The following is a 15866-nucleotide window of genomic DNA, read 5'->3' on the forward strand; positions in this document are numbered from 1 at the left end:
TGAAATACTAATAAGAAAAAAATCAATATGTTGACCGCATAGCGCAGTGGATTAGCGCGTCTGACTTCGGATCAGAAGGTCGTGGGTTCGACTCCCACTGTGGTCGCGTTTTTTTATTATCTTATATTTTAAAGGCCTGTTGTGGGAAAAAAATAAAGTAAAAGGAAAACGATAAACCGGCTCACATCCAGACCGGCTATTCCGGACCGGGTTTTGGCTATCTTTCAGAGGGTGAGGCAAAGAGGGAAGCATCTTCTCAAAATTAGGGTTTTAGCTCACTCTCTTCCTCTGCATTGTCTAAAATCATTTCAAAACTGTAAGCTCTCTAACTCTCTCGAAACTTTCTCCCTTTGGTATTTTCTACGCATTTCTTCTTTCTTTGTTCTGAAGTTTATGATTTTTTTTCCTCCCTTCTGTTTGGTTCCCGAGAAACTCGTGGGAAAAGCAACCAAGTGAGTTGAAAATTTTGAATCTCTTATAATTGCCTCCATACTATGCTTTTTTATTTTATTTTTATAAGATTCGAGTTTCTTCTTTCTTCTACTTCACTTTCTCTCCTTATTTATATAAGGTTGTTGTGTTTGGTTGCTGAGAAAAGTGAGGAGAAGAGAGGGAAATGAAGTAATTGACTCTTGCGCTTTTTTGTTGCTTTCTAGAGGGATGAGTGCTGAGAGCTGGAAGATTTAAATTTTTGGTTCTGCATTTTCTCATCAAACAAACAGTGCTTTCTCTTACTGGATTTTGAATTTTGTGCTTAAATTGGGGAGCTAGGTCATTTCTAGTGAAGATGTTCTCAGGGAAATATAAATTTCAACCTGGAAAATAAGTCAAAATTTATTTTTCCCAAGCTTAACAGAGATATATTCACCAAAATTACTGGAGTTGCCAAGAGAAAAATGTCAGCTGGAATTGTGTTTATTTTTGGCTATTATTTTATGATGAAGCAGATGCTTTTTTTTTTTTTTTTTGAATCTTTTTTGTATTTTTTAATCAGTTGCAGAGCATTTTGCATGAATATAGAGTGGTGTTAATTGAAGGGGTCTGAGCATTGTTCAGTTGAAGAATGGCTTCTACAGGGCCACCACAGTCTTTGAAGAGACCAGATTCCTCATTAACAAGAGAAGGAGACCAGCTGATTATTACCCCTCTAGGTGCTGGAAATGAAGTGGGCCGTTCCTGTGTCTACATGTCCTATAAAGGGAAAACCATATTGGTATACCATAATGCACTATGCTTTTACTTTGGTTGCTAGTTTTTATACTTTCATTTTGACATTATTTTTTTAATTTGTTTGTTTCTATTTTGTTCCCGTTCTATGATGATAGTTTGACTGTGGAATTCATCCTGCATACTCGGGCATGGCTGCTTTGCCATACTTTGATGAGATTGATCCTTCGACCATTGATGTCCTTTTGGTGACACAGTATGTTCTTTTTCCTTGTTGAATATTGTAATGTTATTGTTTTTATAACTTAGTGATCTGCTGAATTGAAAAACGAAATTTAGAGAATATCATGATTGTTCTTTTATATTGGACTATATACCTGGGTGTGGTCATTTTTCTGCCAAAAAAAGAAAAAAATCTATTGCTAAAGCATATAAAGATTTGACTGGAACCAGCTGCAAGTACTCCAGCCGTATCTTCTCTTATCAATATCTCGTGCTATTAGGAGCACTGCAGATATATCTTTAAAGGAATGAGGCTGCATCTACCACCCAATTTTTAAGCCATCATCTGAATATCTCCTGCTTTTCAATGGCTTCTTCATTCTGTTTGCTAATATTTTTTTTTTCTCAAGGAATAAACTCTTGGAGGTTCCTTTCCTCATATGAAATAGCTTCCTAAAATTGAAATCTATCCCTGGGCTCTTGTCTGGCCTTTAGATTTTTTGGGTTTTGAGTAGACTTTCTTGAGCCCCACTCTACTCCAGTTGAAATTCTGACTGCATGGCTGATGAATGCTCTTGAAATGGTTGAAAGCACATCAATAGTTAGTGATCTACTATTATTAGCATTGTTCTGAGAGTATTCTCTGTAGCTGTTTTGGAGGGATCGCTCTATAGAAAGGCCGTTGGCCATTACAGGTTCCTTTTCTGGGGTTCTGGAGGGATGAAGGGTTAATGGACCTACCCCTTTGCATCTCTGCATAAATTGTCCATACACAAACTTGAACATGTACTTTCATTCGTGAGAGTCCGAGAGGTTACAAATTATCGAATCTATCAGCTAAAATTCCTTCGGAAAAACCCCTATCATTCGCCTTCTTTGATTATGTTGAAGTTCCCATTGCTTTTCTCAGTATTGTTTTCTTCTCAGTAAATGGATTATGTTCATACTTATCTCTGAGCAGTGCTCTTAGTTGTGGTATGTACCAGCATATCTTCTTAACAATCATTTCATTTGATATCTTGCATGTCTGTCTTGTCAATGAACATTTGTAGATCCTGAAACTTTTTGGTGGAACTTTCATCTTTAGTTTTTCTTTTTGGCTATCTGCTCTACTTTCTCATCTGAAACTGCTCCTGTTCTTTTGGATGTGCTCTCCACTTTATTGCATTGTAATGTGTTGCATTTCCTGTGCAGCTTTCACTTGGATCATGCTGCATCCCTTCCATATTTCCTGGAGAAGGTTGGCTATTTTCTAAATCAAATTTTATGAAATTTCTTTGCATATGTTTTTAAATAAGCTAAAATATTTGAATTTGTTCATTAGACCACATTCAAAGGGCGAGTTTTTATGACTCATGCAACCAAGGCTATCTACAAGTTGCTTTTGTCTGATTATGTAAAAGTGAGCAAAGTTTCAGTTGAAGATATGTTGTATGATGAACAAGACATTCTTCGCTCCATGGATAAAATTGAGGTGCGTTTATTTTTGTTTATAGATGTATGTTTCAATCTCTGTTTTTTTAAGACTTGTAATATTTTTCCTCAATTTTAATCTCCCTGTCCGAATTGGTTTTGAAGCTAATGTTAATGCATCCCTTTCCCTGGTTGGTGATGAGGGACTTTGATTTGGCTTTTTTTCATCTTTTAATTTTTTGTAAATGTTACCTTTAAAGTTTTAATGTATTTAATATTTCTTATTATCCAGAGGAATGTAATAATGTTCTTCCACCCTTATTGCATAAGAATTGAGTACTGTATTCCATGGGAACTTGGATTTGGAACAGTGACCAGAACTTTCTATTTTTCTTCCTTTTTTTTCCTCAACTTCAAAAACCTCTTTTCAAAGATCCTATGCGTTTTCTCCCATCAAAGGCACTGAGCTAAACAACAAGTATCGACTAGAAATAACTCCCAGTCATTGAAATCTTTTCATATTTCTCACCATCAAATACTCCAATGCTACTTATACTTCTAGTGTACCGTGTTCACCACTTTACATTGGGGCTTTTCATATTTATAAACATATATGTTCTTATTTGCCTACCTCCCACAAAAAAAATAAAATAAAATAAAAAGCACAAAACAAAACAAAACAAAAAAACAAAACAAAAAAGAAAAAAGAAAAACCTCCAATGCTACTTGTTTTACTCTTTTATGTGGATTATTTTTGTCTTTCATTAACTGTCCTAATGCTGTTTGTTTTTCTCTTTTATGCTTGGACAATGTCAGTATTGTTTTTATTTATAGTTTTTTGTGAACTTGTTTCTTTCTCAAAACTCATATAATATCTTACCTGGAAACTGTTCTTAGTTAAAAAGTACCTTAGGATTATATAGTTCCTAATCAGTTGTCTAATACCCTAACTGAGAAGGTTTGTTAGGTATTATTGGATGTCATCTTGAATGAAGCCTAAGCCTTTGGTGCCTTTGAGGCTTGGCTCAAGTGGTAAAGGGATGGGGAGGTTTGTGGGAGGTTCTAGGTTCAAGTCCCAATGGGAACAAAATTTACCTATAAAAAAGAAAAAAAAAAAAGAAAAAGTGAAGCCTTTGGTTCTATTTTTTAAAACGTATTTTTTATTTATTTATCTAGTTGTGAATTAACTGGATGCATGTAATGTAAGATTATGGATGTGCCTTTCATGTAACTATCCGTTTTAAGGCATGAATTTCTCAACATAATTCAACTTGATTGGATGTTGACTTGTAGATCCAAAGTGTTAAAATTGCAATGTCGAGTTGTTTTGATATTTATTGGAGAGTATTTCTTTTCCTCTGTTTTGATCAGGTTTTGTAAAGTAGGGAAGGATTTCTCATCCTTCTCTTGCACTTCCTTTTTTAAAGGCCTGAAAAGTTATGGTCACAATGTCTATCGGAAGAAAAAAGAAGTTATGGTCACAATATCTTTTAAAAATAAAAACGAAACAAAAAGTTATGGTCACAATGGTCCATGTATCACTGATTAGCTTAAATCCGGTTATTTAAATTTGCGATTAGCTCTAATGTTCTATCTTGGGACTCTTATTTGAAATTAATAGTGCCACAAACATCTACTACCTTGTCCTTAAGCCTTAATCTTTCTACCGTAGACATTCATAGCTGAATCATAGATTCTACCTGAGTGTAAGTACTATTGTTTTAGATCTCTATAACATCTATGGGCTTTCTGTACTTTACCTTCCATGAGAACAGCTGGGTTTTGTCTTCAGTTCTGGACATAAGGAGATATTGGCAAATAAAACTAACATAGTAGGAATTAGTCTATTAAGATTTAAATGACTATACTTCTAATATTAATTCACGTTTTGTATTCCACAATAGCATTTTTTCTATTGTTCTGAATTTAGTTTCAAAATTGTTACATAACCAATCTAATAAAATAAAAAACTTGTTCGCTAAAAAAAGCAATATGGTGTGTGTGTGTATCTCATATGCCAAAATATTGGTTGCATATAATCCTGATCTATTGCAGAATGTTTGGCCATTTATAACAATTGACTTCAGATATGTAGCTTAATTTTATCATCTCATTTAATCTTCCTGTAACTGTAATTAAATCTCCCTTCTGCAGGTTATTGATTTCCATCAGACTTTAGAAGTAAATGGTATACGATTTTGGTGTTACACAGCTGGCCACGTCCTTGGTGCTGCCATGTTTATGGTTGATATTGCTGGTGTCCGAGTACTTTACACTGGAGACTATTCTCGTGAAGAAGATCGTCATCTCCGTGCTGCTGAGATCCCACAGTTCTCCCCTGATATTTGCATAATTGAATCCACTTATGGTGTCCAACTCCATCAGCCTCGGCATGTGCGAGAAAAGCGCTTCACAGATGTCATCCACTCAACCATTTCTCAAGGGGGCCGTGTTCTAATCCCTGCATTTGCTCTAGGTCGTGCCCAAGAACTCCTCCTTATCCTTGATGAGTATTGGTCTAACCATCCTGAGCTCCATAACATCCCCATATATTATGCTTCCCCCCTTGCAAAAAGGTGCATGGCTGTTTACCAGACATACATCAACTCCATGAATGAGAGGATCCGCAACCAATTTGCAAATTCGAATCCTTTTGATTTCAAGCACATATCACCTTTAAAGAGCATTGAGAATTTTAATGATGTAGGTCCATCAGTGGTGATGGCGAGTCCGAGTGGCCTTCAGAGTGGGTTGTCAAGACAACTGTTTGATATGTGGTGCTCTGATAAGAAAAATGCATGTGTTATACCTGGGTATGTCGTGGAAGGGACATTGGCAAAAACCATCATCAATGAACCCAAGGAAGTTACTCTAATGAATGGTCTTACTGCTCCCCTCAACATGCAGGTCCATTACATTTCTTTCTCTGCTCATGCAGATTTTGCACAGACAAGTACATTCTTGAAGGAGCTCATGCCACCTAACATCATTCTTGTCCATGGAGAAGCTAATGAGATGGGGAGGCTCAAACAGAAGCTTATCACCCAGTTTGCTGACCGCAACACCAAAATTATTTCCCCAAAGAACTGTCAGTCAGTTGAAATGTATTTCAACTCTGAGAAAATGGCAAAAACCATTGGGAGGCTGGCTGAAAAGACCCCAGGAGTTGGTGAAACCGTCAGTGGTTTACTGGTAAAGAAAGGTTTCACTTATCAGATAATGGCACCTGATGATCTCCATGTCTTCTCGCAGCTATCCACGGCAAATGTCACTCAGAGGATTACTATTCCTTACACTGGTGCCTTTGGTGTAATAAAGCACAGGCTGAAGCAGATATATGAGAGTGTGGAGTCATTGCCAGATGAAGAATCTGAGGTTCCAGCTTTTCGAGTCCATGAACGGGTGACAGTGAAGCATGAGTCGGAGAAGCATATTTCACTGCATTGGACATCAGATCCTATTAGTGACATGGTCTCTGATTCCATTGTGGCTCTGGTTTTAAATATCAGTCGTGAGATCCCCAAGGTAGTAGTTGAATCAGAGGCCATAAAAACTGAAGAAGAAAACGGGAAGAAAGCAGAAAAGGTTATCCATGCACTCCTTGTTTCTCTGTTTGGAGATGTGAAGTTGGGAGAGAATGGGAACCTGGTGATAAGCGTTGATGGAAATGTGGCACATCTTGATAAACAGAGTGGGAATGTTGAGAGTGAAAACGAAGGCCTTAAGGAAAGGGTGAGAGTAGCATTCCAGCGGATCCAAAATGCTGTGAAGCCAATCCCTCTATCTGTGTCTTAGCTCCTTCCCTCAGGTTTTCTCTGTATTTTCAACTTCTTCCTAGTTAATTCTGAATTTTGTGGTTAAAGTTCCACATGAATCAATATTTCTTACACTAATTAGTCTGCTTATTTTAGGAAAATATTGAACATTGATCCACCTCAGTCCCAAGCAAGATCACATACATCAACTTTTTCTTCCTTGTACCTTTTATTTGGTAATGCTCGAGAGATTTTCCTCTATGATCTTTGCGATTCGTCTGAGCTTCACAAATGCATTAATCATGTTGAACAGCGTTATATCCCCAGAAATTATGGTTATGAATGCATAACTTGAATGTTTCATTGGTGAAGCATGTAAATAATGTTTTGTTTCCCTTCTAGTTAAGATGAGACTTGAGCCTGTTAGTAATTTTCTCAGCAACCTTTGATTAAAATGGAGCTTTTGTGAGCATGGAAGTCTTGGGTTACTGATAAATTTGACCACCCATAGACAACAAAACCACATTGCTTGTTGCTTGGTCCTGTAAGGATTTATATGTTTGTTTGTTTTCTTTTTTAAATTATAGTTGGAACAAGATCAAATGGTAAGTTTTCCATTTGTTACTTGAACAGATTGTGGGTCTGCTCGATAATGTTTTCAAAAATAATTTTTACAAATCGATTTTTAAGAATAGCTCCTGAATGTTTGGAGTAATAAAATTCTATTAGAAGTCAATTTTTTTTTTTTATTTATAAATAAAATAGTTTTCTCGGTCTCTTCTCTATGAAAGTATTATGCATTGATGTAGTCTGCAAAAGTTATCGGCATATTCTCCATGTCTCCTATTGCTCTAATAAAACACCTTGAATTTTTTTTATGAAAAGTCCTCTTATTTTTAAACAAATTTTCAAAAAACTGTTTTCAATCTGTTTATACGAGAATAGCTTAATACAAAAATGTTGGAAAATAGAAAATTTTCAAAATCTAGTTGGAGCAGTCTTTGAATCATTCATCAGCATTATTACATTGTAGACTCCCATCTTGGTCATGAGCTATGACCACAACTGTTGAGAGTTTTTGCAGATTTGTTCAAAATTTTATCTCTAACATTGAATTTAATCCATATAATTTTTCACAAAATTGGAAAACCTAGATAGGGTTTAGAATTTAGGAGGCCAGAAAAACATGAGGATTGAATACAATACAAGATGTATTCAATGACTATAGCACCTGGACCATGAGATGTGAGGGTGGGAGATTGGGGCGGAGGGGGGTGGTGCTCAAGAGAGGTGGAGGAGACAAAGGGAGAGGATGGTTGAGATGTTGAGGAATATTCTCAAGGTTAATTTGGCAAGATTTTGTATGAGGAATGGTTTGTGGCTCATGTCGTGAAGGATCTCCGAGTTGAAAAAGACTATAATTATCCACTAGAAGACATCTTAAGAAAGCACAAGATGTAGTCTTTTTGAACCAAATGTGTAAACAAGAATAATTTATAGTATGGAGAATTCTTACCAATAAAAAGAGAGGTAATTTGTTAATGAGGTAAGTAGCATTTAAGCATGTATCTACCTAAAATTTCAAAGGAGCTTTAGCATGAAAAATATACTAAAATAATATTTTTTTTTACAATTTTTTTTTATAATATTATTGTTCATATTTTATTAAAAACTATTTATTTGTAATTAAAAACTATTTTCATTTTCAATGAGACTTTAATTAAATTTAATTAATATTACATAAATTAAATTTATAATGTTTTTACAAAATCAAAATAGAAAAATTATTTTTATAAACAACTTATCCAAAAAAGGTTTTTATTTTTTATTTTTTAAAAAAACAACTTGTCAAACATCCTTATTTTTATAAAATACTAAATAACAATCTTTTTTTCTTTAACATAAAAACAACTTTTCAACCAGCATTAGAAAACACACCCAAAGAGGACCTAAAATTTTTAGCACATTTAAAATTTACTTCACATTTAAAATACCATTTTTATAAAATCCATTTTACTTATTATTTAATTAATTAGTAACATGATCACAATTTATAACAATTGAAAAATATTTTTTATTATCATATGAGGGAGTTTATCATTATTTTCAATTATTATGTTCAAGGGTTCTTTGGAGGTTTAAGTGGTACTTCTCTTTGAACTTAAATTTAAGACACATGTGATTGTGAAACACGTTCTTAAGTAAAAAGTGTCCACTCATGCATTTTTACATCCCGTTTTAAGTCAAAAGTGTCCACTCATATGTATTTTTGCATCCCATGAACTTTGTCTTATAAGTAAAGAGATAGTTCGGTGAGATTTATTTTATAATAACTATATATTCCACTAAAATAGGTCATTCTTATGATATGGATGTTAGCTCCAATTTTCATCCAAATAATTCATATCCATGTATAATTTGAGGAGGAATTTTCCACCCCTAGGTAAAAAAATTTTAAAATAAAAATTAAATAGAGTTTGTAATTATTTTAGGAACTCAAGTAGATCATGTAAGAGTATGTTTGAATGTATTTTTTTTTTTAAATAAAAATGCAAGAAAAATATGTTTTTCAAACATGAAAATTTATTTGAAATTTTAATATTTTCATGTCTTTCTTGTAATGGCTTTTAGAAGAAGTATCTATAAGTGTTTATTCATGTTTTCTAACTTTAAAATGATTATTCTTTTTTTCAAATGATTTTTATTTTTATTTTTATAACAAAACACACTTTTTAAGCATTTAAAACCAGTTTTGACCCTACTTTCGAAATGAGCTCTTAGATAATATCATATGTTTATTTATTTTTCATTGTTGGTTAAAATATTATATTAAGTTTGACTAAGATCTCAAATCCCATTAAATATGACCAATTATCGTTATCATTTTCAAGGGTAAAATTATCAAGTTTGACTCAAATGTCAAATCCCATTCAGACTCAAAGTTCAAGTCCCACTAAACATGCCAATTATCATTATTTGACGACTTTGAATCCTATTAAGACTTAAATTTCAAATCATACTAAACAAACCAATTATCATTATTTGACTTAAATTTCATATCCCACTAAGATTTGGACTTCATATTCCACCAATTATCATTATTATTTCAAAGGGTAAAATATTATATCAAGTCTGACTCAAACTTCAAATCCCATTCAGACTCAAAGTTCAAGTCCCACTAAACATGCCAATTATCATTATTTGACGACTTTGAATCCTATTAAGACTTAAATTTCAAATCCCACTAAACAAACCAATTATCATTGTTTGACTTAGATTTCATATCCCACTAAGATTTGGACTTCATATTCCACCAATTATCATTATTATTTCAAAGGGTAAAATATTATATCAAGTCTGACTCAAACTTCAAATCCCATTCAGACTCAAAGTTCAAGTCCCACTAAACATGCCAATTATCATTATTTGACGACTTTGAATCCTATTAAGACTTAAATTTCAAATCCCACTAAACAAACCAATTATCATTATTTGACTTAGATTTCATATCCCACTAAGATTTGGACTTCATATTCCACCAATTATTATTATTATTTCAAAGGGTAAAATATTATATCAAGTTTGACTCAAACTTCAAATCCCATTCAGACTCAAAGTTCAAGTCCCACTAAACATGCCAATTATCATTATTTGACGACTTTGAATCCTATCAAGACATAAATTTCTAATCCCACTAAACAAACCAATTATCATTATTTGACTTAGAGTTCATATCTCACTAAGATTTGGACTTCATATCCCACCAATTATCATTATTATTTCCAAGGGTAAAATATTATATCAAGTTTGACTATGACTTCCAATCCTATTAAAGATGACCAATTGCGGGTAAAATATCATATCAAGTTTGACTCAAACTTCAAACCCTATTTAGACTCAAAGTTCAAGTCCCACTAAACATGCCAATTATCATTATTTGACGACTTTGAATCCTATTAAGACTTAAATTTCAAATCCTACTAAACAAACCAATTATCATTCTTTGACTTAGAGTTCATATCCCACTAAAATTTGCACTTCATATCCCACCAATTATCATTATTATTTCCAAGGGTAAAATATTACATCAAGTTTGACTATGATTTCCAATCCTATTTAAGATGGCCAATTATGGGTAAAATATTATATCAAGTTTGACTCAAACTTCAAACCCCATTCAAACTCAAAGTTCAAGTCCCACTAAACATGCCAATTATCATTATTTGATGACTTCGAAGCTCATTAAGACTCAAATTTCAAATCCCACTAAACAAACCAATTATCATTATTTGACTTAGAGTTGATATCCCACTAAGATTTGGATTTCAAATCCCATTATACATGACCCATTATCATTATCAATTTCAAGGGTAAAACATTATATCAAGTTTGACTCAAACTTTAAATCCCATTAAAACAACCCACTATTATTTCGAAGGGAAATTGAATGGACCTATTTTTTTTTTTTTTGCCTTGAATGTTTAATTCTTTTATATTAATTTGTTAAGAATTGTAAACTAAGCAACAAATATGCACAAGTTTTAATTTTTCTAAGGTAATTGAATTGCCAGGTATATTCAATAATTGAATTTTCTTGTTCTTTTAGGTCTATAAAAAAACTATATCATAAATTCTCTTTTATATGTATTCAAAAAGAGAAAACCATATTTGTGATTGTTAAATCCATCTGGACAAATTTATTGTCATTGTGTTAGACCCATGGCCTAAGTCTTCCTTTTAATTAAATTGAAATAATAGAGTATCATTTGAAAAAAAAATAATAGTAAAATTTACATTTCGAACATATCTTTTTTCAAAATATGTAATGTAAAAGGCACAAATCACTATTAAATAGATGCATCAATGCTCAACATTGTGAAGCAAATATTTTCGAGTTCTTGATGCTAACAAAGGAAGAAGTAAAAGAAATTGTTTACAATAATAATAAAATACCCTATTTAGACAATGAAATTCTATTTATTTCTACATGAAGGCATGTCATCCTTGCAACTTCATTTGTGCTATGCCTTGAATTAGATGAAGTTTCAATACAAATTTTACCTTATAAAGATGAAAAAAATTAATCTAGGTTTCACCATTGTTATAGCTATTCCTTGGTCTAAATACAAAAGACTCAACCGTGACTTTTTGTTTTAATACTAAAATATACATCACTATGATTATACCACTGGCATCAACTTAAATGTAATAGAACTATATGTATAACTTTGAATAACATATTTGTTTAAAAGTGGTATCTAAATGTTCTCTTTAAGTGTTAAGTCTACTTCCTTTTATAAGCTAAGACTAAAAATTAGTAATTAAATTTCTTTGTTTGTAATAAAATAATTATTATATTTGTTTTTATTTTATATAATTAAAATAAAAATATTTGAAGATTAATAATTTGGCAAAAAAAATGATAATTAACATATTTTCAAATATTTCAAAATATTAACACTTGTTACCATAATAAAAATTCTAGAAATTAGTAATTAACTTGAAAAAAAAAAAAGACTCATATTTTTTATTGTTAAATCTATTAATAAGAGAAATTTATTGTCATTATGTCCAATCCATGATCTAACTTTCGCTTTTAATTAACTTGAAAATTGAATTAAAATAATGGACAAAGCTCCAAATCTTATCCAAGTAATTCATATCCACGTATAATTCGAGGAAGAATTTTCCACCATTTAGTAAAACATTTTCAAAATTAAAATTAATTTGCACTCATGTTAAGAATTTTCCACCATTTAGTAAGAGTATTTCTAAAATTGTTTTTAATAAAAATACTAGAAGAATGTATTTTTGTAAAATGAATATTTATATGAAAGATTTTTTCATATTTCTTTTATCCTTTAAAAGAAATACTCACCAAGTGTTTATCCAAGACTTTAAAAACCAATAAACACGGCTGATTATTTACTCATGTAATTGAACTAAATCACAAATATTCAAAAATAAGTTTTTTGAATTGAATTGAGTGCTATATTGAATCATGAAACTTTTCTTTTTATTATTTCCATCATATCGGTAAGAAATTCATAACAAAAATTCTCTTTGATGTACATGTATTTAAAAAAAAAAGACTCATCCTTTTTATTATTAAATATATTAATAGGAAATGTTGTCATTATGTCCAATCCATGATCTAAGTTTCACTTTTAATTAACTTGAAAATTGAATTAAAATAATGCAATATGATTTTAAAAAATTAACAAAATTTACATTTTGAATAAGTCCTTTTTCACAATACCTATTATAAAAAGTAGAAACCACTCTTAAATAGACGTGCGCATCTTTGCTCAACATTTTGAAGTAAAAATCTTCAAGTTCTTGAGCCTTGCAAATCTAGACGTAAAAGAAATTATTTGCAATTGTGTCTACCACTGATAATGTACATCTCTGGTATAGATTGCTTGAAAACAATAATTGATAAGAATTAGAAATGCAATGACTTTTCCACATAATTGTTGAAAGGAATTGAGAATGCGACCACTTTTCCACAAAATTATTGATATGAATTAAGAATGCGATGACTTTTCCACACAATTGTTGATATGAATTGAGAATACAACAAATTTTCCACCCTATTAAAGACGGTAAAAGTCTTGACTAAAAACATGCAATTGGAAAGAAAATTTTAGGATGATTACAATTTTTATTTTTTTCAAATGATTATTGTTTAGTACAACATACTCTTTAAGAAATTGAAGCCATGTTTGGCCCTACTTTCCAAATGAGGTCTTAGTCAATTTATCACTTTATTTATTTTTCATTGGTAGTTAAAATATTAGATCAAATTTGACCAAGACTTTAAAACCCAATAAACACGGTCAATTATTTAGTCATATAATTGAACTAAATCACAAATATTCAAAAATAAGTTTTTCGAATTGAATTCAGTAGTATATTGAATCATGAAACTTTTTTTTTTTTTTTATTATTTCCTTCATATCGGTGAGAAAAGCATAACATAAATTCTCTTTGATGTATATGTATTTTTTTTTTTAAAAAAGACTCATCCTTTTTATTATTAAATATATTAACAGGAAATGTTGTTATTATGTCCGATCCATGATCTAAGTTTCACTTTAAATTAACTTGAAAATTGAATTAAAATAATGCAATATGATTGTAAAAAATAAACAAAATTTACATTTTCAACAAGTCCTTTTTCACAATACCTATTATAAAAAGTTACATTTTGAACAAGTCCTTTTTCAATTCAATTAGTCAATTTTTATTATATTTATTTTTTAGACCTATTAAAATTTAAGAACGTAAATTCTCTAATTATATTGTATGTATTTGAAAATAAGAAATCTATGTCATTGGTTGTTGAATCCAAGTTTATTATCATTATATAGAAATCATATCTTGTGTATTTTTCTTTTCTTTTTCCTTTATTTTGATATGATATTATATATTTAAAAAATAGAGTAAGAATATTTTCATTTTAAATATGTCATTTTTATAACATTTAATGTACAAATATATTACTTGAAACTTAGGGAATCATATGCCTTAAATGTGTAAATTTTAATTGATGACTAAGAGATCATTTTTGTGTGTAAATTTTAATTGTCACATCAGTTAGGATTATTGTCATCTACTATTCATAATGGGAATATTAGGTATGGATTCCTTGAAAACAATTGTTGATAAGAATTGGGAATGCAATGACTTTTCCACACAATTGTTGACTAGAATTAGGAATGCAACGACTTTCCACACAACTATTAATATGAATTAGGAAAGCAACGACTTTTCCACCTTATTAAAGACAAACAAAAGTCTTGACTAAAAACATGCAATTGGAAAGAAAACTTTATATTAATATCTTAATATGTAATTTTAATTGACAAGTAAGAAATATTTTTTAATAATAATAAATATTACAAATATTTTTTTTTAGTTTTTTAATTAATTCAAGACAAATCATTATTTTAATGCACACTTAAAATAAATGAAGATTTCATATAATTCTACTTAAAGGAAAAAAAAATTTATACTCCACTACAAAGTTCTTGATGCAAAATAAAAAAAAAATAAAATCTTATGCAAAATATAAGCCTACCAAAAAAAAAAAAGTTCATGGCAAATTTTTTTATAATTTAATAATAAAATATGTGTTTGATTCTCTTTGCTCCCATTAAATTTTATATTTATTAATTTTTTTTTTAAATATATTAAGTGGTTTATATAAAGGCATATGTATAGGTAGTGCTAGTCAAGTGGACTTCCTATATCAATTAGGTTGTTGAAATGGGTATATATTTGGTCCTCAATTCTTAAAAGGAATTGCAATTATTAATTTTAAAAAGGTCATATTTAAAAGTGCATGGAGTGAAAAAGGAATATTTTAATTATTTCATTTTAATTAAAAAATTATGAGTAGATCAAATAAAATAAAATAAGTGTGGAAGTAAGCTCATGTATATACTCATTTTCAATTCAAATATTAATTGTAGATGACGAAGGTAGTTAGATATCAATACCAACTAATGGAAATGTCGAATGTATCATATTTAAGTCTATAAATAAGTGTTTCATCTTCATCATTCCCTCCAAGTAAACCCACTAATAACTTCATTTCTACCGATTCAACAATGGTCCTTGAATATTCTTCATCCTACTCCTTACTCTCCCGATTCATCATCAATACTTGCTTCTTCATATTTCTCCTTTTCCTTTTGTATTCAATATCATCATTCCACGTCACTTTTACATCTGCCTCTATTCCTACCACTTCGCTTTTGAATGTTGAACAAGATCAGGAAGCACTTGCTCTTTTAACATGGAAGGCCAGTCTTGATAATCAAACTCGATCTTTCCTCTCTTCTTGGTCCGGACGCAATTCTTGCCATCATTGGTTCGGAGTGACTTGTCACAAGTCAGGAAGTGTCTCTAATTTAGACCTTCACAGTTGTGGTTTGAGAGGTACACTTTACAATCTCAATTTCTCATCACTTCCCAACCTCTTCTCTCTTAATCTTCATAACAACTCCCTTTATGGAACTATTCCAATCAACATTCGTAATCTTTCCAAACTGATCACATTTCTTGATTTTGGTTCTAATCATTTCACTGGTGTAATATCTCACCAACTTGGATTTCTTACATCTCTTTGCTCTTTAACACTGTCTTCTAATAATTTCAGAGGCCTAATTCCTCCTTCTATAGGAAACTTGAGGAACTTAACCACATTGTCCCTTTTTGAAAATAAGCTTTTTGGTTCCATCCCTCAAGAAATTGGATTGTTAAGATCTCTTAATATTCTTGAGTTGTCAAACAACAATCTCA

At 31.0% G+C, this 15866-nt stretch overlaps 1 protein-coding gene and 1 non-coding gene across 3 annotated transcripts; both read left to right on the plus strand.

Annotated features, from left to right (window-relative positions):
- The first annotated feature begins 32 nt into the window (after positions 1 to 32).
- On the plus strand, positions 33 to 106 carry TRNAR-UCG. The gene has a single exon. It is a non-coding gene; the product is annotated as a tRNA-Arg (tRNA).
- Positions 107 to 221: 115 nt separating this feature from the next.
- On the plus strand, positions 222 to 6818 carry LOC117926485 (cleavage and polyadenylation specificity factor subunit 3-I). 2 transcript variants are annotated; one of them, XM_034845581.1, is made up of 6 exons: positions 222 to 316; positions 995 to 1213; positions 1326 to 1423; positions 2584 to 2629; positions 2714 to 2863; positions 4957 to 6818. In XM_034845581.1, exons 2-6 carry the CDS (start codon positions 1064 to 1066, stop codon positions 6595 to 6597), a joined length of 2085 nt encoding a protein of 694 aa, XP_034701472.1. In that variant the 5' UTR covers positions 222 to 316; positions 995 to 1063; the 3' UTR covers positions 6598 to 6818. The 2 variants fall into 2 exon arrangements, with proteins under 2 accessions (XP_034701472.1, XP_034701473.1); XM_034845582.1 differs by lacking the exons at positions 222 to 316; positions 1326 to 1423 and having other exon boundaries at positions 1073 to 1213.
- Positions 6819 to 15866: the final 9048 nt, after the last annotated feature.

This window comes from Vitis riparia, chromosome 12 (genome assembly GCF_004353265.1).
Source record: "Vitis riparia cultivar Riparia Gloire de Montpellier isolate 1030 chromosome 12, EGFV_Vit.rip_1.0, whole genome shotgun sequence".
Taxonomy (NCBI): Eukaryota; Viridiplantae; Streptophyta; class Magnoliopsida; order Vitales; family Vitaceae; genus Vitis; species Vitis riparia.